At 50.2% G+C, this 24173-nt stretch overlaps 1 protein-coding gene across 2 annotated transcripts in view; it reads left to right on the forward strand.

The window, feature by feature from the left end:
* MYT1L (myelin transcription factor 1-like) overlaps positions 1-24173 on the forward strand; it is a 157044-nt gene that overhangs the window by 18476 nt on the left and 114395 nt on the right. For both annotated transcript variants that reach the window (XM_012662171.1, XM_012662172.1), the window contains 2 exons: positions 49-111; positions 23774-24141. In XM_012662171.1, the coding sequence (XP_012517625.1) occupies positions 49-111; positions 23774-24141 (431 nt within the window). The remainder of the gene's footprint in view (positions 1-48; positions 112-23773; positions 24142-24173) is intronic.

Consider the following 24173-nt stretch of genomic DNA (forward strand, 5'->3'; position numbering starts at 1 on the left):
CTCCGCCCGCTGTGCAGTCCCTGTGTAATCTATTCTTTCCTGTTGCAGCTGTCCCACCCCTGGCTGTGACGGCAGTGGTCATGTTAGTGGCAAATACGCAAGACACAGAAGGTAATGCCTGCATCTTTTCACAACGTACTGTCTAAAGTGGCTTGTTTGGGGACTCTTCCAATGAGGAAAATGTGTGGGTAGGTGTTCTTGGAAAACAACACATTTGTACTTTCCTTTTTCTCACCGGGACTCAGTCTTTTGTCTCTTGCGCGGGTTCCCAAACATAAGCCGTTCTATCTCATGGCAGAATTGATGCTAATCCACAGGATGACACAAACTAAGGCCACCTCATTCATACTGGTCTCCCCGTCCGTGAATGCAGTGCTCAGCACGCGGGCACCTAAGAGCCTCCCACTGCTGTATCAGGAAGGCTTATTTTTCCTTCCTCATTTCTCATTCTGGTAGCTGCAGGGTGGTAAATCATGGATGTAAATTAAAATGGGCCCTACTGACCTGTCTCACACCCAACTTCCACCATGTAACAGAGCTCACCCCGGGAAAGGAAGCCCCAGCTAGGCACCTGGGCAGCTGCAGGGAGAGGTTGCAGCTGGAGGTGGAGGTCAGGGTGGATCAAGCTGGCGAGACTTTGGGATTGAACGATTATATTAATCTTGAAAATGCTGGGGTTTCAGGCCTGTAACAGGGATGCATGTGGAGAACCTCCAGAAAATAAGGTGGTGGGTAATTATCGCTAAAAGTGCATCACAGCAAAATTATGTCTCGCATGCCCCCAGCCTGCCCTCAGGTGCACGCCAGCCTTTGGGTTTGCTTTTCCAGGAAACACGCTCTTCTCTGTGGTGCTAACGTTGCCGTACCTTTCAACAGGAACCTTTCAGTTACCAGGAGTTACAAAAGCTTACAGGCTATAATAAATTTTTAGCTAACTTTTCACAAATTAGGTTGCAAAAACTAAGGTCATCCTAGTCTAACAAACCCTCAGTCACCAAACCCAGTTCTCAAAACTGGATTCCAGAGCCGGGGCATCTGCAGCACCTCGGGGTGGCCTCCCTCACTGCCTTGCGTTTTATTTCCTTTTAGTGAAACTTTAATTTACAGGTGAAGTCAAGCGATTATTTTGATTGTCCTTTAGCAAAATCAAAGGAATAATCACAAATCACTCCCCAAATCCCCATGCCAGCATCTGTGGAGGGAGGGACTTCCTCTGTCACACACCCAAGGAATTGTGGGCCATTTTGTTCAGACAATTTTGTGATTTAAATTAAATATAATATATTATTATTATTGCATTAAGTAGTAGATTATTGACTTATGTAATTAAAATAAGTTTATTTAATGTATTTTATTATTTTATGAAGAAGTATATATAAGCTCCTAATCTAAAAGTTTAAAAAACTGCATTGTTTATGTTTTCAAGAGAAAAGAAGTTAGTAAACCATGAGCAAAATCTATTTTCCCCAATCATTTCGTGATTAATCAATAGTTAAACTTTATCATACTGTTACAAAAAAAATTATTAAATTTTGCTAAAATGTTTTAATTAGGCATGAGCTAGATATGATTTCATAGCCATAATTTTGCAGGAAAAAATCATGAAGTTTCCAAAGAATTCCTCCAAACCGTCATATTCTTAACCAAGGTTCAGATGTGGATTGATGTGTCTCTGGGTGATCCGTGTGCACGTCTGTCTGGGAGATTCTCTCGCTGCTTACAAACAGTACTTGGAGTTAGAGCTAAAGATAGGTAGGCTTCACCTTCCTTTCGAGATGTGGTACTGACCTGTCCCCCCAGAAGCACCCGGAATCTTTGGGAGCTAGTCAGATGGGATGTCGGGAAGAGTCGCAGAAACACCCAAGTTGGAAACTGTTGCACCTAAATTTTTGTGTGATTTAAAATAATGCCATCATGTTTTACCATGAGTCATACTGTATCTAATTATTAGAATTCCTAGTATTTTAATTGAAATAGTGAATTAGAATAGATAATGTAGTGTAGTTGAAAAATAACTATTCCCCCGTGAAGAGACTGGGAGCTGCTTGCCCTGCCTCACTCGGGAGCCCGGGCCGTGGACACGTGGTCTGCGGTCACAGCCTCCCGCTCCCTCAGCTCGCAAGTCAGAGGGCTACGGACTCTGCAGCCAGTGACCGTCACAAGTGATGCCACCACATGGGCTTCTCTTGAGAGGAGCCTCATTGAGGTTCCAAGCGAGGTTTTCTAAGTTTTATTTTTTGATATCTGTGTATTATCAGTAACTTTTAACTAAAGGGTGACGTTTTAATTTCTTAAACTGTGCTCCTTGGTGTGGTGGATGGCACTCGTGTGCACCCTGCCTTCCTGTGACAGCGTCTGTTTGGCGTTTGAGAGATATCAACTGTATCTGGCTTTGTTTCCTTTTCTGGTTTTAAAAGATGTTCTGACTACAAAAGTCACCCCTTCCCGACAGCTACTCACGCCCGTTAGCACCTGCGCACTCCCCAGCACGCTGCGCCGCGGCACTTGCTGCCAGGTCCCTGAGGAGACTCGGGACACCAGGCCCGTGCAAAATATGACAGAGGAGGAGAAGCCTCAGCTTTGGTTTGGGTGAAATTACCTGGTTTTTTATTAACATCTTTAATGATTGAATTTCCAGTGAATGTCGTTCTGTTAATGCTACAGTTTCATTTCACTTCTATATCACATCAGTATAGCCAAGTAAAAAGATGTTATTTTAGTATGTCAAAGTGTCAATGGCTTTGAACATGCAAAAAATAACTTGAGGCAGATGTGGGGAATCAACAATGTAAAAAATCAATTTTTTTTAGGAAATGAATACCCAGTGATAAAATGATGCCTACCTAGTGTTTTTTAATGTAAGAAACGTTTTAAGGAAATCAAGTATCTACCACCATTGCAGTTCACCCCTCATCGCCTTGTAGGACGTCCACCATGTAGCTCCTGGGGCAGCCGCACTTGCGCAGTGGTTTGCTGACGCTCCTGAGACAGCTGCTGCGATGGATGGTTTGCTTTTGTTGTTGTTGTTGTTGTTGTTTTTTTTTTTTAGTGTGATGGAAGTAGGGCTGTGGGTTTGTAAGAAATCAGGAATAGAGGAGAATCGACCACTGCTTCGTGCCTGAAAAAGGAAACGATAATTTGAAGAAGGAATTCACAATTTAACATACTGGTTAAAACTTTGGGGGGGTAGGAGTGAGGTTGCAATACTCACTTTGTTGGATATTCTACATTAATTTCAAAATTGTGTCTTTGAACAAAAGGTAATCTGTTTGTAGGTATTTTTTGTTAATAGTTCATAAACAATTTGAGGTAGCTGATAAACCAACATACAACTGCATAGTTAAATGTTAAATCGGAAAAGATAGATGAGGAACGTAAGGAAAATGGAAACGTAATTTTACCAGAAACCCAGGATGTATCAGGGGTCTTGATACAGTTTGACACTGAGTTCTGGGCCCCTTGGCAGCCAAGGCAAAAAGGTGACAGGTGAGTGATGGCGTTCCAGTCGTGTGGTCCCGGCGTCATGTCAGCTCCTCAGGGAGGTGCACTCTGGTGGCTCTCAGCGCGTCTGAGTTTCCACACGCTGCCCAGCTGGGGCCCGAGCTCAGTCATCGCTGCTGGGCCCCACACAGGTCATCAGGACCAGGCCGCTTAGGACGCTCACAAAAGTGACAGATAATTATCTTCAGAAACATCGTTACTGTCCAGACATACGAATTTGCCGTTTGTCTTTTCCAACTGAGGTTTTATATTATTTGCATATAAAGTTGTTGATAACACCATGAAATTTACAATCAGGGCTAGAAGTAATTCTTACATTATGAATCAAAATACTTACTACACAGTAAATCTGACCTCTTGCTTCCGACTCACATTATTATATTGTGGAGCACATGACTGCGTTTATTCTACTACTGTGCGTCATGCGACTGTTCTTAAATTGTACTTAAAGGCGCCGGAGACATTGATGTACCTCAGACGTGGGGTCCAATCACAGAGCGTCCTTTGCAGATGCAAAAACTAAACCTTAGTCATCCTGAATGAATTTTCCCAAGTTTAATTTAGGTCCCCAAGCTCAGGGAGGGGAACTTCCCTGTATTACTTCCTTCCCCGTTGCGCAAGCCACACTTGCTGCCTGGCCTGTGAGCATTTGAAATGCAGAGGACAGGAGCTTTCCTGGCATGCCCGCGGCTGCCTTTTAGTGAATGAGTGGCAGGAGAAAAATTGAATACTTGAAGTCACCAAACTTGAAATTTTGGAAATTGCTGCATGTTCTCCTCCTGACTTTCCCCAGCAAGGTGCTGGCAGGGAAGGCTCCAGGACAGGCGTGGAGAGGACCCAAACCGAAGCACACAGTTTGTGCAGCACAATGTCAAGGCAGGAGGCCCAGGGATGTGCATCTGCTGCTGCGGAGCTCACCCCAGAAGGCCAGACGCCTGCGCGGAGAGGAGATCGCAGGCTGAGGCTTGGGGTCTCCGCATCTGCCAGTGGCATCCCCCGAACCAAAGACGGATACCTCATGGAAGGCTGGATCATGTTCAGAAAAAACCACACCTACCACTCTTAATCGGTACAGGTGGTCGTTTAGTGTGGCTCAAGTACCTGACAAAGAGATGTCGTTATTAATCTAGAATATTTCATGAACTGATAGTAAGACAGGAGCTAAAACATCAGATGTCGCACATGTCTGCAGCAATCTGTCTTGAATATGTGACTAAGATGGAAAATTCTAGCACCTGATATTCCTAGTTGATGCTTCTCCTCACGTCGATATATAATATTGTGTTAAAATGCAACTCAGTGTTTAGAAACAGGCATATCTACAGAAACTAAATTTATTGTCAAAATAATGGCCAATTATTGCTCTCAAAGTTTTTTTTAATCTTCCTATTAAAAATTAGAAATGGGGACAATCAAAATTTGTTGATCTATATTACAGATTCATATCAAACACTGTATAGCAATTTGAGTTTCAGCCTCACTTGCAATGATCGTATATGTACTGAAACATTTGAAATTCACTGGATTTGGTATTTATTTCTAAATGGGGTCTTGCGTACGCCTCCGAGGCGCCAGAGGAGACAGAAAGGGGGTGATTCCTCAGAAGGACTCCTTTAGGCACCTGTTTTGTGATCCCTCTGAATTTATTTCTGAAATTTAATGGTTTTCATTTACATTTAGTCTTCAGTGCAATTTTTAATTACTTCTTTGTTGAACATAGAGTTCTGACGAAAGGTGTGACCTGTAATTTAGCTTTAGAGTCTTTACACACTCAACAAACACCCACAGGTTAGGTGACGGGTACTGGTATTACATTCAGATCCTCCCCGATCTAGGAAACACTGAGTCAAATCATTTAATTTGAAACTTTAAAATTAAAATCTTCAAATGGCAGCCTTTCTTTTTTATAGAAAATTATTGGATTCTCTCTGGCTTGCTGTGCATGCTCCCTATTCAGATTTTCTTCCATTTCATACACCTTTTCCCCCACCGGTGCGACTGCCACGCTGTGCCGTGAATGATAGGCTGTCTTCACGGGAGCTTGTTCCGGGGCTGCAGTCTGGGCTGGCGTCCTGATGTACGCACGCCTCATTTGGATTCTGCCAGCAGCCTAGGGCTGTATTATTCATGCCTTGACAGAGAGCACTCACTAAAAGCTTTGGAACAGAGCCAGGTACTGGCTGAGAGATAGTGGAGCATTGCAACTTGCAATTGAGAGGAGCATCTATAATCTTAAAAAAAAAAAAAGAAGGAGGAGGAACACAGAGGAAGACAGAGAAATAGGAATTCCTGTATCTTCCTGTACCAGTTTCACCCAGATAGAAATTTCATTTGCATTAAAATAAAATATCCTAAAAATAATTGCATTTTTTCTAGCCAGGCTTAAAAGTTTAACACAATTTTCCACGTTTAATTGCAAAGCTGATTTTAATTAGTAAGGCCCTGCATGTGAAAAATGAAGGTCCACTTGGGTGCGTGGAATGCATTGCAGTGTCTGCTGAATGCTCTAATTAACGTATGGCTGCCGCACAACAGGGCGCACTGTGGGATGTTTATGAAAATTCTGTGCACGCAGCCACCAAGCCAGCGTATCTGCGCTTAACCCCATGAATCCACGAGGATAAATAGCTCCCCTCATTCTTTATGAGACATCATTGTGCATGCCATCACCCCATCCGTAAGCTTTATGCGTGCCTGTCCTTTTTCCTGTTTGTCCCTGATATTATAAATCAGAAGGTGGGGCACACATATTTTAACATTAATTTGATAGCATGGCACAGTTGCACATGGAGCAAACATTCTGAGACCCAGGGACTTACTTGGGTGGAGAGTCAAAGCAGGTGACCCCAGACTGGGCTTTGCTCTGAGACCTCTCCATGATATGTGTGCAAACACACAAAATTCAAGCCTCACCTTTTGGACTGGGGTGACAGTTAACCTTTATTGTCACAATAAGTCCTCTATTAAAAAAAAAGATTCCTGGCCATTATCCTAAGAAAACAATTTGCCGGCTGCCTGACTATAGTGTGCCTGCCCAGGAGACACATCTCTGGGCATGGCCTTTTTTGTCCTTTATTTTGCAATACAGTGTGATTAATTAGCAATTGTAATCCTGTTCTGATTTCTCAATTAATGATTAAAAATTTATAAAATTGGCTGTGGAACATGAACAGAATATACACCAGAAATCCAGCTCTTGTCTGAGCTTTGCCCCCCGAAAAGCCCACAGTTCGGTTCTTCCTCCCACCATCTGTGCTGAGATTACAGCGAATATGTGGCAGCGTCTTTTAGCTCTCCATGCGCTGAGAGATGTAGTCCTGATGTGGCAATAAAGACTCGCAGGCAGGATGCCAGGGGAGGTGACCCAGCTGTGCAGTTGCAGTCCACCTGCAGGTTCCTGGCTGTGTGACCCTGAGCCAGTTCTGTGGGGTGCGTGCGTGGAGTCCCCGCTGCCGGCGGGACCGGCACTCCCGCTGGCACTGTGAGTCCACACATCCGCTGCTCCCTCAGCAGTTGCGCCCCACTTGCTAGAGAAGGAGGGCGGTGGGCAGCACGGGGGCGCAGGCTGAGCGCGAGGGAACCCTCTGGTCACTCTGACTTAAGCTGGCTCAGGTGACAGCAAGCACCTGGAATCCGCAACCACAGCTCATGCTGTTTGGAGAAAGCAGCATCCTGGGCAGCAGCGTGATCTGGTTCTTAGAATCTCTGCTTGGAGATAGGCGTGTGTTATTGTTATCACCACCATTAAGTGCATTCGTGCTGTGAGGAGAGGGAGGCACAGGCCAGAGCCCCTGCTGGGCACGGAGCTGGGTCGGTGGTGGCTGCTTCTGTCTGCTCTGACCTGCTCCCGGTATTAGACCCAAAATAGGATTGAAACACCACATTTCCATGTGCTCTTCCTGCCAAAATTACTAAAAGATTTAGAGGAAAGAAACACTAACTACCTCGGTCATAATTTTGCCTCAATTCAGTAAGATCGTAGTGTTTTTGTGTGCAGGTTTCTGTGTAACGAAGGACGTTGCCGGCTACCCTAAAGAGAAGCCCCAACTCGAACTGCCCTGGACCACGCAGAGGCAGCATCTCAGCCACTCCGAGAATGCGCGGGGGGTGGGGGTGGGGGGTCTGTGAGTCTCTGTCCCTCGGCGTCCCTACCTGATCACAGAGAAGTCTGTGGACATGCCAGGCCTGACAGCTGCCCCCCTGTGCAGAGCAGGCTGGGGGGGGTCCTTCTAGAAGCTCTTTCAGAAGAGTGAGGAAGACCTTTTTGAGACCCACCACTGACTTCCCTCAGATCTCTAGGGCTCCAGCAGGATTCCAGTTCCACGACCATTCCCAAGTGTCCCTGACAAGCAGGAGTGAAGATCTGGAGCTGGGAGGCTGGGTCGCCTTCCCTAGCCAGGGTTCTCAAAGTGGGGTCCCCTGATCGAGAATACCAGAGTCACCTGGGAACTTGCAGGAAGGCAGCCCGGCCCTGCCCAGGCCTGCGGAAGCTGAGGGGGCCCGGCAGGCCGTTCACCTGCCCCAAGAGTGGGCGCTGGGGCAGGAGCAGGAGCGTCCTCAGGTGGTGGGAGGGGAATTCGCTCTGGGCAGCAGCTGACAGACGAGGCCAACAGCGCGCATGAATCTGAAACCCAAACAAGCTCAGTTCCACGCAGACCTCAGCTCTGCCGAGGCCGTGGCCATGCATTCCCGCAGCTCTGCTGAGGGGTGGGCTCGCCCTCCCCAGCACCCCGGCCTGGGTCCCCTTCTGCTGCCTTCCTGTGGGAACAGCAAAGCCAGCAGCCTGGAGGATGATTTTATTCAGGGCCAGAAACACCTTCCCTCTCACTCTGCTCACACTGCGGTTTCCCTAACCACAGTCGAGGAAGTGTTCAGGATACTGCAGCCCACTCTTTCTGTGGCAGGCACTGTGGGCAAGACCAGAGACCCCAGAGAGCGGCAGCTTCTCTAGGCTCTGCCTGGCCTGCACCTGAGGTCCCCCAGGGCTTCTGGGAGCTCTGGGCCGTGGAGGTGTGGCCCAGAGGCTCTGGGCTGGTCACAGCCACCCACATGGTGGGCGTGTCCCTGCGGGCCACGGGGGGCTGAGGGTGAAAAGCACTGTGGTCATCGCCATGTGTGTTCTGGATGCATCCCGGGCAAAGCCCTTCGGGGCTCTTGTTTCCGCGTATTCAGAAAGGCCCATTCTGGACCTCTGTGAACCTCCACAGCTCCTGCATCGTCAAGGTGAATGCACCTTCCCTTTCCTGCCCGGGGAGACTGAGCTCCACCTGTACAATTCTGCAAGTTTTAGAAGATCCGCTGGCTGTAATTCAGTAGCCACTCTGCAAGGCTGTGAACATTATCGAATGCTATATTTGACGTCGCCAGAGATGTGCTTCACGTACAAGTGGATGCATTTCCTGAAACTCTGGGGAGGAGACGGTAGGGGAAAGTGAACATCTTGGAAGAGATTCTCTTCATAAATAATGCATCGCGTCTCAGCACTGCCGATCACTCCGCCGTGCCCTGCACCAACCAGACGGGCTGCTCTGCCTGCGCGGCGCAGCTCCCCTGGGGGGCGGGGGGCGGGAGGCCAGAGGGGAGTGGAAGCCTGATGCCTGCATTTGCCCGCAGGACAGCGGAGAGCAGAGAGCACCAGAGCCCTGGTGACCTCGTCCCTGCCAGGCACAGGGACTGAGTGAGAGGGCAGTGGCAGGGCCAGGCCCCCTGCCCCCCTCCTCACCTCCTGGTGAGGACAGAGCAGCGGGCGGGCAGGGACAGTAGGAGAGTGCCCTGGCCAGGCCTTCCCCTGCCCTTCAGGAGACAGTCCCGGCGCAGCCGGCCATCCTCCCTCTCCATGCGCTGGACTGCCCGCCGCAGAGAAGCCCTGCGAGGCATAGTCCGCTGCCACCCGGGATGACCTGCTCTCCCTCCAGCTCCAGGCAGATTATTAAAATGAGGGGCACCTGCTTTGAGTGTCTAATGAGCTGAACGTTCCCCGAGGCGAGTATGGTTTTGGCAGAGAAGCTCCTTAAGTTAACCCAGATCGAGTTCTAATAAATGACAAAGATGGGGAGGGGCTGGGGGGATGGCCCAGGCAAGGAGTCTTGGGTCTGGGCCAGCGGAGCCCCCTCCAGGCGGGTGTCCACCGGGACCAGAGCCCCAACCCCACACAGCCTCCTGGCCCCAGCCAGACCACGGCTTTTCAGTCTTTGAAACACTTTAGGGCCTGAAAAGTTAAAAATGAATTTGCTTTTTAAATTTTCTTTCCCGATTCTCGCAGAGGATATTATGGGCCAGAGAAGCCAAAAAAAATACATGGGCTCAAATACGGCTTAAGATTCAAGTTGGGGACATGCTTATTTTCCTAAATTAGGACTAAAATTGAAATTATGAAAGAAATAGTAATGAAAATGGAGACAGCCTTTTGTTAGTATCTGTAGTGTTAGCGTCGGGGTGCTCCGCTGGGCACAGCGTGGCATCTGGCCGGGGATCGTAACCACTGGTAGATTTTTTCTTTGATTTTTGAGACCCCTTTTTTGCGTTTCTGAATTAGTCTCATATGATAGACGTAATTTTGTATTTTTTTTTACTTAACATTATAACACGAGCCTTTTTCTGTGTCATTAAATATTTTCAGTTTCCGTGGCTAACTTCCATCCCGTGGTTGTAATTTATGTATTATTGTTCAGAATTATTTATCTTTTAACTCTTCCATGTTATGAATAACGTGGGGAAAGCATCTTTGTTGATAATTTTCTATGGCTTTTCGACTTTTCCTTGGGGTGCAGGGCGCGAGGCCGGGGGAGCCTCTTTCCAGCAGGATCCTCCTGTTGCTGCCCCCCAGCAAGATGGGAGGACGCCCCGTTACCCTGTTGTAGAGCATATGGAATATAATTATTTTTAAATATTTGTGACTCAAGAAAAGAATTGTCTTATTTTTAAAAGGATACTTTTTAAAGAATTGACCACTATATTTAGCGTAGCCTTTGCCAGAAACTTCTGGAAGAAGGGCTGGCTAGCAGGTTAAGGGATGCCTTTTTCATTTTCGAGAATGATCTCACTTGCTGAGTGTTTGCGGGAGCTTCCTCCCTCCCAGACTGGCCCAAGAAACAACTTTTTCCCCATAGCTGAGTGAAGGGATAGGCCACTGGGCAGAGAGGTGATGCTTCCTGCCAGGCAGAAAATGGAAAACTCGATCTCACCGCTGCGGTCAGCAGCAGAGCCCTGCGTTCAGAGTGCAGGAGTGCACACGGGAGCTGAAGGGCCAGCTCAGTGCAGGCCCCGAGCACGTCATGGAGGGGACAGTTTCTGTGCCTCCCTGGGGCGTCCACACACGTAGCTGTCCTCAGACTGGGCTCAGGAGTCAGGGTGCTCAGGCGGTGGCTCCCATGTGCCCGGCAGTGCTGCTCCCTGAGCCCCTTGTCTGCTGCCCCAGACGGGGCCACTGAAAGTAAACACTCAGCCTTGGTCACTTTGAACCTCACGGCCAGCCCAGCGCAGGTCTGACTCAGCCAGCAGGGCCCACATGCAATAATCTGGCCCCTCAGCTTGTGGCGCATCCTCACGGTTTAACCTCAGGACGATGGTGGAGCCTTCTTCCCGGTCACTACCTATAATCCCTTTAGACAGCAAGATGAGCCCCCTAGTTCTGGCAGGGTCCCACGCGTGGGGGAGGGACATGGGGCAGGGTGGCCTGGTGCCTCTCGCCCCACCTCTGCAGCATGGCTCTCTGGTTGCCCGGAGGTCCCTTCAACCTGGGCAAAACCTGCCCTGGATGCCTGGCCCTGGGTGAGCTCTCGGGGGCTCCTTTTCATGGCCCGTTCACGGGGGCTTGGGGACGTCCCTCTCTGCGTGGCGAGCACTGTCCCTGACCAGGTGTTGTGCCGATTTAATTTCCTGGGAGCTGGTGGTCCCTGAGATCCCACGGTTGTGTCTGTCCTCGCTGAGTGCACAGGCCGCCTTCCCCACACCCCGTTCATGCGATTTCGCGTGCCCAGGGCTATCAGGGCTCCTTGCCTGTGACCCTGTGCTCCTTGAGAGCAGGGCCCTTGTCCTGGTCACCTCAGCCAGGCCTCCAGGAAGCCGTTCACACAGCAGACACCTGTTCACGAACGTCCAGTGACAGGTGAACCGAGAGGCTATGGAGTAGAGGACCCTGAGGATCAATCTTTACCTCTGAAAACCTGAAAATTGCTAGTTTTCAAGTTCTTAAATGTGGGCTTTCTTAAAATTGTCACCTAAAAATGTATAATAATGCAAAATAAATCTAGTTACGATTTTTTAATTAGAAAATCTTACTCTTGTTTTATTCTGTAGCCCAAAAAACCAATAAATAAACAATTTATTGTACTTCGGGAACATTTTCTTAGAGCAATTTTGCCGTTATAGGCATACCTCATTTTATTGTGCTTTGCATTTTTTACAAATTGAAAGTTCGTGGCAATCCTGCCTTGAGCGAGTTTACCAGTGCAGTTTTACCAACAGCACCTGCTCCCTTTGTGTGTCTGTGTCACGTCTGATAATTCTCGCAGTGGTTCCAGCTTTTTCGTTGTTGTATCTTGTGTTGATCTGTGATCAGTCGTCTTTGGCATCACCGTTGCAATTGTTTGCGGGCAGCATGAGCTGCACCCACGTAAGTTGGCAACCTTCATCAGTGAGGGCGTGTTCTGACCCCACCGACCAGCCGCGCCCCCTCCCTCTCCCCCGCTTTGGGCCTCCCTATTCTCTGAGATGCAGCAGTGCTAGAATCAGGCAAATCAATAACCCTTCAATGACCTCCAAGTGTTCGTGCACAAGGAAGAGTCTCACATCTGTCACTTTAAATCAAAAGCTAGAAAAGGTTAAGCCTAGTGAGGAAGGTATGCCAAAAGCCCAGACGGGACAGAAGCCAGGTCTGTAGCACCAAACATTTAGCCACGCCGTGGATGCAAAGGAAACGCTCTTGGAGGAGATTACAGTGCTGCTCCCATGAACACGTGAGTGGTCGGAAAGCACAACAGCCTAAGTGCTGGTGCGGAGAAAGTGCGAGTGGTCTGGACAGAAGATGAAACCAGCACCGCATTCCCTTAAGCCAAAGCCCAGCCCAGAGCAAGGCGCTGACTCTCTTCAGTTCTGCGAAGGCTGAGGGAGGCGAGGGAGCTGCCGAGAAAGGTCTGACACTAGCAGGGGTTGGTTCACAAGGTTTAAGGAAAGAGGCCGTCGCCATAACAGAAACCGCACGGTGCAGCAGCAGGTGCTGATGCAGAAGCTGCAGCAAGTTACCCAGAAGATCCAGCCAAGACCACTGACGAAGGTGGCTGCACTAACAACAGATTGTCCGTGCAGATGAAACAGACTTCTGCTGGACAAAGATGCCGTCTGGGACTGTCACAGCTGGAGAGGAGAAGTCAGTGCCTGGCTTCAGAGCTCCACAGGACAGGCTGACTCTCTTGTTAGGGGCTGATGCAGCTGGTGACTTTATGTTGAAGCCACTGCTCATGTACAATTCCAAAAGTCTTAGGGCCCTTAAAAATTATGCTAAATCTACCCTGCCTGTGCTCTGTAAATGAAACAACAAAGCCTGGATGACAGCACATCTGTTCCCAGCACGGTTAGCTGAATATTATAAGTTCATTGTTGAGACCTACTATTCAGAAAAAAGATTCCTTTCAGAATATTACTGCTCGCTGACAGTGCACCTGTCACCCCAGAGCTCTGGTGTAGATGTACAGGAGACTGGTATTGTTTTCATGCTGCTAACACAGCACCCGTTCTGCAGCCCGTGAGTCAAGGTCTTATTAGTTAAGAAATGCATCTCATAAGGCCACAGCTGCCGTCCATGGTGACTCCTCTGACGGACCTAGGCCAAGTCAATCGACAGCCTTCTGGGAAGGACTCACCCTTCTAGATGCCACTAAGAACACTCATGACTCATGGGAGGGGGTCAGAATACCAACATTAACAGGAGTCTGGAAGAAGTTAATTTCACCCCTCATGATGACTTTGAGGGGTTCAAGACTTCAGAGGAGGAAGTCACTGCAGATGTGGTGGAAACGGCAAGAGAACTGGAGTTAGACGTGGAGCCTGAAGACAGGGTTGGCTTGCTGCAGTCTCGTGACAGAACTTTTGCAGATGAGGAGTTGGTTCTCACGCATGCGCAGAGAAAGTGGTGTCTTGGCATGGGATCTGCTTCTCGCAAAGATGCTGTGAACATTGTTGGAATCACAACAAAGGATTTAGAATGTTCCGTCAACTTAGCTGATGAAGCAGCCGCAGGGTTTGAAAGGATTGAGTCCAACTTTGAAAGAAGTTCTGTAGTGAGTAAAATGCTATCAAACGTCACATGCTACAGGGAAACCTTTTGTGAAAGGGAGAGTCCGCTGATGCAGCAGACGCTACCACTGTCTTATTTCCAGAAATTGCCACAGCCACCAAACCTTCAGCGACCACCACCCTGCTCAGTGAGCGCCACCAGCATCAAGATGGGGTCCTCTACCAGCAAGAGGATTGTCTCTTGCTGAAGGCTCATTTGATCATTAGCATTTTTAGCAGAAAAGTATTTTTTAATTGAGGTTGTACAGTGTTTTTAGGCAAAATGTTATTGCATACTTCACAGACTACAGTGTAGCATAAGCATAATTTTTATATGCACTGGGAAACCAAAAGCTTCATGTGACTTGTTTTATTATGATATCTGCTTCACAGTGTGGTCTGGAACCAAACCCACTGTATCTCCGACGTATGCCTGTGCCCAGGTTTTAGTTCTGGATCATTGTATGAAGTGCCTTTCGGTTTTAAAATCATAGAAATTCAGGCTTTGAATGGCCATTAGATATTTCATGACAAGGGCCTGCGAGTCCTTTCATTTGTCCTCTAGTCGGGCACCTTTGCGGGTTTACTGACAGCCTGTTGCTGCTGCTGCTGCCTGACAGAATGGCAGGACGGACAGACGGCAGATGGAAATTATCACAAACTGCTCTGGCCAGGTAGACAATACGATGCTGCAGACTGCTGCAAAGATGTTCGGTCACACGAATTATTGAGTGCGAACTGCACATACAGCTCCGTTAGAGACAAGATTTAGGGTCAAGGAGATGGCTCCATCTCAAAGCAGATGCAAAGTGTAAATGGGAGTCGGCTGGCCTGGGGTGCGAGAGGGTCGGTGGTGGACGGGGACCCAGCGAGAGAGAGAGGAAAACAGCGGCCACTGCGCTGCTTCAGCTGGGAGAGGAGGGGTGGCAGGGAGGGGAGAGACCCGTGGTGGGAGGTCGTCTCGGTCAAGCCCAGGAGTTAGGACAGCAGGTGAAGGGTGAGAGTGTGGGTGTAGCCAGATGCCTCAGGGCTCAGCTTGGTCCTCTCAGGGAGACAGAGAAGGAGAGGACAAGGCTGGAGAACGTTGACCTGGGGAACCACGACGCGTTAGCAAGATGACTGTCCTCTGTGGTGGCTGTGTCAGAGGAGGGTGGAGTGAGCACCAAGCCGCTGCAGAGCGACCGACCCGGGGCAAAGGCCCAGCCTGACGGAGGCAGCGCGGAAGGGGTGGGGAGGAGCCAGGGACGGGGGGGCATGTAGGCATTGCACTCACAGGACGCAGACACTGCCTGTCCCTGGCTAGAGCAGGGTCCGGTCCTGACTCAGTGATTGCTGTTCTCAGACACACAACTCAGTACGAGGCAGGGGACTGGAGGCCGTAGAACGCGTTTAATATGATTTTATTGTGCCGCATTTTCACACTCTTCGAATCCTTTGTGGAAGGAGGCGGGCTGTCCAAATACTCAGCCCACGGGTGCTCTTACGTAAGCACATGAGAACAAAGCCCGGCACAGGTGATGATGCGCTTGGGTCTGCGCGGCAGGAGTTCCTGAGCTGGGTGTGCAGCTCATCCTTCTCGTGCAAATCCTGTCTGCTTTTCTTGGTACCTGCATCTAGTTTGTCTAAGTCCAACCACATTAGTGTTATTCATTTCCGTAACTGGGGCATGAAACCCAGATGCACCCGGCCGAGGTAAGGTGCCACCATGCTGTGGCCTCTCTCACTTGGAACACCACAGTGAGTGCCTTGCTGCTGAGACAGGACGAGATCGTGGAGCAGCCACCCTCTGCAGAACTGCCGTTCCACCGCCCGCAGTTTCCAGCATGTCCCTGTCTGCTGCGAGACACCTGAGGTCAAGTGTTCCTCCTTCTTGCTTCTTTCCAATTTATAAAATACGATGACTTCCAAAGCACACGGGCATTTTTCAGGCAGAGCAGCACACACAGGTGGTGAGTTTCCCACTGGATTTGAGCAGCACATGCTCCACGGCTTCAGCATTCGGCCAGAATAATCGCCTGGCCCTGGGGACAGCCCAGGGGAGGCGCCAGCAGGAGGTTGCAGCCAGTGTGCACAGACCAGGGATCGCAGGTTCCCCTGCAGTGGACCATGTTTGCACACGCAGAGCCTGGTCACGTCACGTGGAAGGACTGGGAATAGTAGCGAAACTGATAAGTGGTTCTTGGCCAGGTGGTGAGAAATTGTTTTTATGTGAGAGCCATTTTAGGACGAACAAAATTACTGTGGGCTACAGATCTTCCCCTAGAGGTTGTCCCTTCCCGCAGGTGCTGGGACTGGAGCCAGAGCACACAGAGCGCACGTCACCCCTCAGCAAAGCCTGGGCCCCACCACGCCCATCTGCTTCTGAGACCAGCAGTAGGAGGCCAGGACGGTGGACCAGGAGCCACCCCTTCTCCCTCCAGACCCAGCCTTCAGAGGCTGGGAAGGGGCAAGATCCAGGCAGCCTGAGTTTAGTCCTTCCTGAAGGGGGCTGATGCTCACTCTGGGCCGTCTCATGAGGCAGGCGGACCCAGGAAGCCAAGAGCACACGGTTTTGAAAGGGCACCTAAGCACCCCGCTGTATTGCAGTATCTAGCCTTTCTGTGTCAGGGATTTAGCCGTAAGATGCTATGACACATACCAACCGTGGCTGTATTCATTTGTCATGTTGGCATCTCCCAAACACTGAGACGCTAACATCCCCAAAGGGGCCCAAGCGCTGCCCTGGTCCTCACTCGTCTCTGTTTAGTGCCTGATATATAATTTATGAGACTGACCTACTTCCAAACAGAGCATGTGAGGAGCCCCACTGCAGCAGGAACTGTCAAAGGAAAGCCACCCAATCCTAGAGCGCAGGGGCCTTGGCAACCACAAGAGCTGGTGAAACCCCACCCCTCACAGCCCCGTAAAACTGTCCAGGGAATGAGGAGCTCGAGTAGATACAGGGGCCGGACAGGGCTGCTCCGACCGAGTGTGGCAGGTCCTGGAGCTCTCCTGGCTCCCACAGGGGCCCTGAGGTGCCTCATCACTGCCCCGCAATTGCAGAAGATGAAGATGAAGACCCTCCTGGGGACCTGGTAGCCCTTCCTGTGAAGGATGGGTGACCGGGGACCTCAGTGGGAACGCCGCCCACACGGCAGACAAAGAGGCTTAAAATCCAGCGGTTCTCCCCAGACCATTGTCCTCTTCCCAAGTGAAACATTTAAGAACCTTTGCATTTTGAATGACTAAGACTTATCTATCTACGTATGAAGGGGAAGGGGTAGGCAGTTCCTAAGAAAATTGATAGGAAAAAATTCTTATCTATTTAGTATTATTAAATATGGAAACAGATAAAACAGTTTTAGGTACTATGATAGCAGCATCATTTAAATTCAACCAACTGATGAGTTGAAGTCCAATAATTTTATTTTCAAGCTGAGAAAGCACCTACCCAGATTTGACAGACAATAGCTACTTCCTCTTCCTCAGCGAATTTTATTTGGACAGACAGAAGGAAACGATATTGTATTTCTCTAAAACAAAAGAAAGTTCTACAGCTCAGATCCCATCCAGGAGTGCGGGTCTGACTGCATTTCAAGAGCTCTGTCAGAGCAGGTCCCCTCCCCACAGGTGACGAGGGGAGAAACCGCGGGCGCAGGAGTAGGTTTCTGCTGCCTTGTCGGACAGCGCCCACCCGGGACCCACAGCAGATGAGCTGGAGCCTTTCCAGAAAATCATCTCATGCTCACCTTTAATGAGCGATGTGCTCCTTAAAACAAAATAAATCAATGAAAGTCATGCTGAGGACCTACATGTGCCACGTCTACACTATAAGACAGTCTTTCTCCAGCCTTCCCCAGGGACTGAGGGCTTCTCAGGAATCTGCAGATAGAGAAGTGACTGTTTGGTGACCTGCATCTCAGAAGTCGGTGCTAAGGAGGCGGACAGGGCTGCCCACTGCTCTACGTCTGTGATTCGTAGGTAGGTAGGTAGACGGAGCTAGATGACAGGTGATAGGTAGATGATACAGGTAGGTAGATGATAGAGGTAAGTAGGTAGATGATAGGTGGAGTTAGGTAGATGCTGGAGAGTAGACACAGGGCAGACAGATGATGGAGACACACCAGCACCTCACACCCACCGGCGCACCCGGGGCACCGTGCTCGTGCTGTGGACAGCAGCACCCCCTGCGCCATCCACACTGCCGCACCCACTCTGACTGAAATGCCAGTGGGCACAGCCACGGCTGCAGCCACACGGGCATCCTCACGGCCCGAGGGCCCCCTCCCCGCTCACACAGACAGTCCTGAGACAGATGAGACAGGCGCCGAGCTCAGGGAGCCCAGAGGAACTGCCAAAGGAGGACCGGCGCACAGTGAGGTTCTGAACTGTCCTCAACGCACCTTTCCCGTAAGAGTCTACTCCACTTCCAGTCGGAGCAAACAGGGAATTCTCTGTTGCTTTTCACTAGATTACTGTGTAAAAAGGACAATTGCCTGTTCAAAACTAGCGTTGCCTGTCACAAGAAAGTCTTACATCCTGTCAATTGAGTTTAGGAACAAGAGAAAGTCGTGCTGTGAATAACGAGTCTACGGCCTTGAGTGCAGCGTCCCGAGACAGGCTGGGAAGAGCCGTAACATTGAGGCCACGAATACGCGGCCCGTTGTGTTTCCACGCGTGGTGTACGTAGAGCAGGGGCATCACCATGAAGAAACCCGCGTGTGCGTTCCTGGAACAGGTATTCCCAACAGCTGTTTGAAAGCGAGTGGATAGAGTCAGAGTCGCTATGTCCAGCCGAGATGTCACCTGAGCGCAGGTGGGGAGCCACGGCACACACGGTTTTGCTCCAGCAAAACCGGCAGACACAGCAGCTTGTAACCACAGAATTGAGAGCAAGGAAATACCGCGGGGAAAGCGTCTCTTAATCCTCTCTGTGACAACCAGATGTTAAGGCTCCGTATCCGGAGGCTCACCCCCGCGAAGCCGTCGAGCCGCTATGGGCGTCTGTGTGGAGTGGGAGCTCCATGAGCTGTGGCAGCTGCTAGGGACGCGCACTGAGGAGCTCGCCGTTCTGTAGAGGCTCGCTCTGCCCAGCGAGCGTGCAGGGAGCGTGCTTGCGTGTGTGTGATTTGTTATGTGTACCGCGTTCACGCATGATCATAGCATGATCTAATTCTCTGAGCTGGGAACGCTCAGCTGTGTCTCCCCATCACCAAGCTGGGAGTGTAAACACCACAGTCCTTCCACTGGCCGGATTTTGCATATTTCACGCTGAATAATTGCTTACCGACCACGTCAAGACATCCCTGTCCTGGGATATCTGAGGAAGGGAAATCAGTGTGCGTTTGAATGTCGACAGGGAACCTACAGCCTTTTGTTTTTCTGTATTTTCTTACCATTTTCCCTGGGGCAAACGTGCAGCTGTCGGAGTCGCACGTTCCTGGGCAGCGTGTTTCTGGGTTCTTCATATGAAGCAAATTGCTGTGACCCATGGCAGCAGAAGGAAAAGAGAACTGTGACAGTGTCACTCGGGTACTAATTAAATACCTGTGAGAGGGTAAAGTGGAGCAGTCATTTGCAAGGCTGTCCCCACAGTGGCCGTCATGGACGCTGGGGACTCTTCCTATGGCGGCCATCACGGACACTGGGGTCTGTCCCCACAGTGGCCGTCACTGACATGGGGGGGCTGTCCCCACAGCGGCCGTCACGGACACGGGGAGCCGTCCCCACGGTGGCCGTCACGGACAGCAGGGCACACCAGACAAAGTTTCTTCATGTCTGCTAAACACAGACTGGATGGTCTGTGCCGCCACTGATGTTGAATGTGACCCAGCACCTGTCTGACCGAGAGCGTCAGTGGCGACTTGCACGTGCTCAGAGCCGACGGCTCCCCACACAGGTGCGCTTTGTCTCCAGCAGTGGTCCCTCTGCACGTGTCCCTTCCACCCCGGCCCCTCCTCCCTCGGTGGCAGCGGGACGGCAGGTTTGGGAGCAGAGCACTCCACAAGACCTGCTTTGCAGTTACTGAGATCTCATCCCCTGTTTAAATTAAAATTGGATAAAATGAAAATGTCAAGTGAAAGACCATTAAGAATAGCATGGAAACTGGCCTTGAGAGCGTGGAATACATGATGTTTGAAATATGCGCGCTCACGAGGGAAAGCCAGGGCAAGTCCCCAGTTTTCTAGAATGACCTGATGCAAAACACTAAGACTTGTTTAAACCAAGTTAACCACAAAAGGATCGTAAAAGCTGCGACAACTGAAAGGTATTTCGGAGTGTCCAGGCGGGCACGGCAACACGCGTGGAGTGGCAGAGCCGGGGGACTTGCAGGTGATCCAGTGCAGTTTTTCCGTGTGTGACTTTAAGTAACTTAAATGAGGTTAAAACGCCAAAAACCCAGATTTTTCATTTCCAGTCCAACACTGACTTGCCTTATCCCTCTACTTAAAGTGACTTGGACTTTATTCTCTGTCACTGGGCACTGGTAAAGTGCACGGAGCCCAAGGATAATTTTTGTGAGAAAAAGATCGCTTCTGGCTTTCGTGCCTCGTATCTGCGTTAAGAATCATTGTGTGGATAGAATCTGGGAAATGACGAGGTGATTCTTGCCAACGTGGAGCTATCGAGCCAGCATGATTGAGTGATCGTGAGTGATCGTACCTGCTATTCCCCTGCGGTTCCAACTGTGAAAACGTGCAGTGCGCAGCCCCGTTGGACGTTCAAGCACCGCGTTCTGTGTAGGTGGCGTGGCTGTGGCCGGGACACACGAGCAAGCGCTGAGTCGCTGGCCATGCGTCGCAGGCGTTGGTCTGGCATCCAGGTCGCTGCCGAACCTCCGGTGTGCACAGTCCGCAGCTACAACTGGGGCATCTCTGGCAGTGCGGGGCCCTCTGAGCCCTTGTCACGCACTGCCCTGGGCCTCCTGGAATGGAGGCCTCTCACTGCCCCGTCAGTTTTGGAATCTGGAGCTGCCTTCCAAAGCCCAGGCCCTCCCGTCGTCCCTCCTTCCCCCCTTCCCTGGATTTCTGTGCCCTCCCCTCACCCCTGTACCCAGACACGGACTGAGCACCTGTTCCGTCCCAGAGGATTGCTGGGCTCCCGCAGACCTGCCCACAGCGACTGCGGTGACGAGGGAAATGCTCTGTGTCTGCTCTGTCCAGCGTCGCAGCCACTGGCCACATGTGAACGTTGGACACTTGAAATGTGGCTAGTGCTCCTGGGGAATTAAATGTTAATTTTCTTTAATTTTCATTAAATAGCTGCATATGGCTAGTGACTGCTGTATTGGATACCACAGCTCAGAAACAAGAATCAGTAAAACACGGGCCGTTTTCTCATTCTCATGAAGGAGGAAGTACTGGGGCCACAGTCGTGGTAGAGTGTGATAAGTGCTTTCATTTCTAATAAAAGGGGAAAACCGTGGCTTGTTCATTCACCAGGTGCCCAGGCTACCTGAGCACCTGTCACACGCAGGCTCGGGTAGCAGCACGTAGCACGCAGCGCGGGGGCTTAGCCACGCTGCTGAGCGGCGGGACTGGGGACGAGACGATGGCACGAATGCCAAGTGACAGGTTGAGCTCAGACCCTCCCTGCGAGTGGGAGATGTGGGTGAAAGGCCAAGGTCACTTAACCGAAGGTCTCCCCAGGCTTCTGCTTCCCCTCACTCCAAAGACTCCGCCACCATCTCCAGGTCTGCGGGACGAGCGAGCCGCTGGGAGAGGTGGGAGAGAGGACCGTGAGCCCACCTCGTGCCTCCGAACAAGCTTCCTGAGGCCGGGCGAGGAGGATGGTATCACCGATAGCCCAGAGCCCGTGGTTTTCCTTCATTTCCCGGCAGTCTGGGTTAATCAGGTGGCCAAAGGGGACCTGGCCACCTGTTCCATGACTGCCGTTATGCAGGTAGCCTCCATGCAGAACGGCTGTAGTAAAAGTCTGTGGGTGCCCTGACAAGAGGGAAGAGGAAGACGGGAAAATGTAACACTCATTCTGACCTGAAAAGCCAGGACAGACCCTGGAGAAAGGCTCACGCATGCAGCTGCATCCGCTAGCTATTATTTGGACAAATACGGAATGAACACCTAGAGCAAGTCTGCGCGGAGAGGGCCACCTCGCGAGGAACTCGGGCTCGACTCAGTGTCAGGCAGTAGCTCAGCGTGGGACGGGGGTTCAATGCTGCGTCTGAGACTATCGACCTGGATTCTTCCCTAGTACGTGAAAAGGTTGGCATAAAAAAAATCTCAGAATCTGTAGATTTCATATTTGACAAATATTTTTTCTTCAATTTTGTCTGGTTATAAAAATCTCATTTTGCTTTTTATGTTTTTAAAAGACAAGTGACCAATCATCCTAGTATTTCAGAGCTGACAGAGCCTTAAAAATCATCTAGCCACCCTCACTCTACAGATTTAAAAATGAGGCGTCCAAACTGATGAAGGGACTTCCTCCCAGTCACACAGCAAGATGGGAACAGAGTCCCTCAGCCGTGGACTCTGCACCATGGTAGCATCCCCCAGGGCTCAAGATTAATAAGATTGCCCGTACTCAAGCATGAAATATACCCAAGCAGTAGGAAAAAAACAGTTTCCTGGGAAGCATGAAAGTGTTGCTAGTGCAGTCTGTCCAAATTGTCTTAGAAATTTTTATTGAGAGTAGAAACAAACAGTACAATAGTTAGTTTCTGAAACTTTACGGAGTGATGTATTTGCTGGGTAACTGAGTATCTGAATGATAATAAAAATGTCAGTAACAACGTGTCATTATTGTCATTATTAGACAGCAGGCACTGTCATGCATTGAGAACCCGGTGCATGCCAGGCACTGTACTAACCTCTTTATATTTCTTTTTCACTTCACCTTTAAAGCAGCCGTGTGCGACGAGTAATCTTCTCATTTAATATTCGATGACTTTGAGGTATAGAGGTGAACATCTGTCCAGCGTCACTCAACCAGTAAGACCTGCCACGAGCAGTTCAGACTCAACGCGTCAAGCCCAATGTCCTATCCGGTGCCCCGTCCCGCCGCACCCGCCAACTGCGGGTCTGACTTGGCTCCGCCTCTGGTTGTTGGTGCTGACTCAGGGCCCTTGGTCCTCCTGGTCTCTCTCACCTGGCTGGAGTCACATCTGGCGTCCCGTCTCCCAGCACCTGCCCGTGGCTCTCCCATCCCCAGGCCTGCGCCGCCTCCAGTCCGTCCTGCTGGCGGCACCGTGACCTTTCCAGCCGGCAAATTTGACTGCATCACTGAGTGCTTAAAGAACTCAAATAACCCCTCATTTCCTGCGTAAAAACCTACAGCCCCGCGATTACTGTAACAAGGAAATTGTTTTCTGGAAGGCTGGGGTGGGACTGATACTGTCTGAGAGTGACGATGTTCTGCAGGACTTTGACGTGCGCAGCAGCTGTCCGCACGAGCTTGGAAAGCACTCGAGGTTCACCTCATCTGACTAGGTTACCTTGTCTAAAGATACAAGTTTATCCTTAGAATATATTGATACAAATCCAAACATATCCAAACTTTCACAGCATTTGCGTAAATGCATATGCGTGAATTTAGTGTGCATAAAATCTTGTTTTAAATGTGTACGACACAGTGTGTATCTGGCGAATGTTAATCGAATTTGTACCTTCAGTTGCATGTGACGCCTGTTATACAAGGGTTTCGTGACCCAATCTCGTGAGTTTACTAGGATCCCACGTCATTTGGAATCACAGTAATGAGGGACTCGAGACTTGACTAAATCTTGATGGTAACTAGAGAAATGCAAACTGTATTTCCTTGTGATGTCATTTTACTGACAGGTCCAGGGGTAAGTGTGAGAATGTGTGTGTCCCTGTCCCTCGGGCGCTGTGCTGAGATGTTCGTGCTGAACTTGGACATCCTGCCCGAGGCTCCTCTTGCTCTGGCCTTCGCAGATAGTAACACGGATCTTCTCCCTCCCGCTCTCTCCCCCCCCTCCCCACCCCTCTCTCCCTCTGAGTGCCTCCCTCCCCTCTCTCTCCCTCCCTGTTTTTTTCATTAGTGTGTATGGTTGTCCCTTGGCAAAAAAAAGGAAAACACAAGATAAACAGCCCCAGGAACCTGCCGCCAAGCGGAAACCATTTGCAGTGAAGGCCGACAGCGCCTCGGTGGACGACTGCTACGAGAGCGACGGCACCGAGGACATGGACGAGAAGGAGGAGGAGGAGGACGACGAGGAGGAAGAGGAGTACTCCGAGGACAACGAGGAGGCCGGGGATGACGAGGAAGACGAGGAGGCGGACCGAGAGGAGGAGGAGGAGATCGAAGAGGAGGAGGACGACGATGACGACGAGGAGGAGGATGGGGAAGACGTGGAGGACGAAGAAGAGGAAGAGGAGGAGGAGGAAGAGGAAGAGGAAGAAGAAAACGGTAATCTTTAAAATATTGGCAGTGTGTCCAGT

Source organism: Propithecus coquereli, unplaced genomic scaffold (assembly GCF_000956105.1).
Source record: "Propithecus coquereli isolate 6110/MARCELLA unplaced genomic scaffold, Pcoq_1.0 Scaffold753, whole genome shotgun sequence".
NCBI classification, from domain to species: domain Eukaryota; kingdom Metazoa; phylum Chordata; class Mammalia; order Primates; family Indriidae; genus Propithecus; species Propithecus coquereli.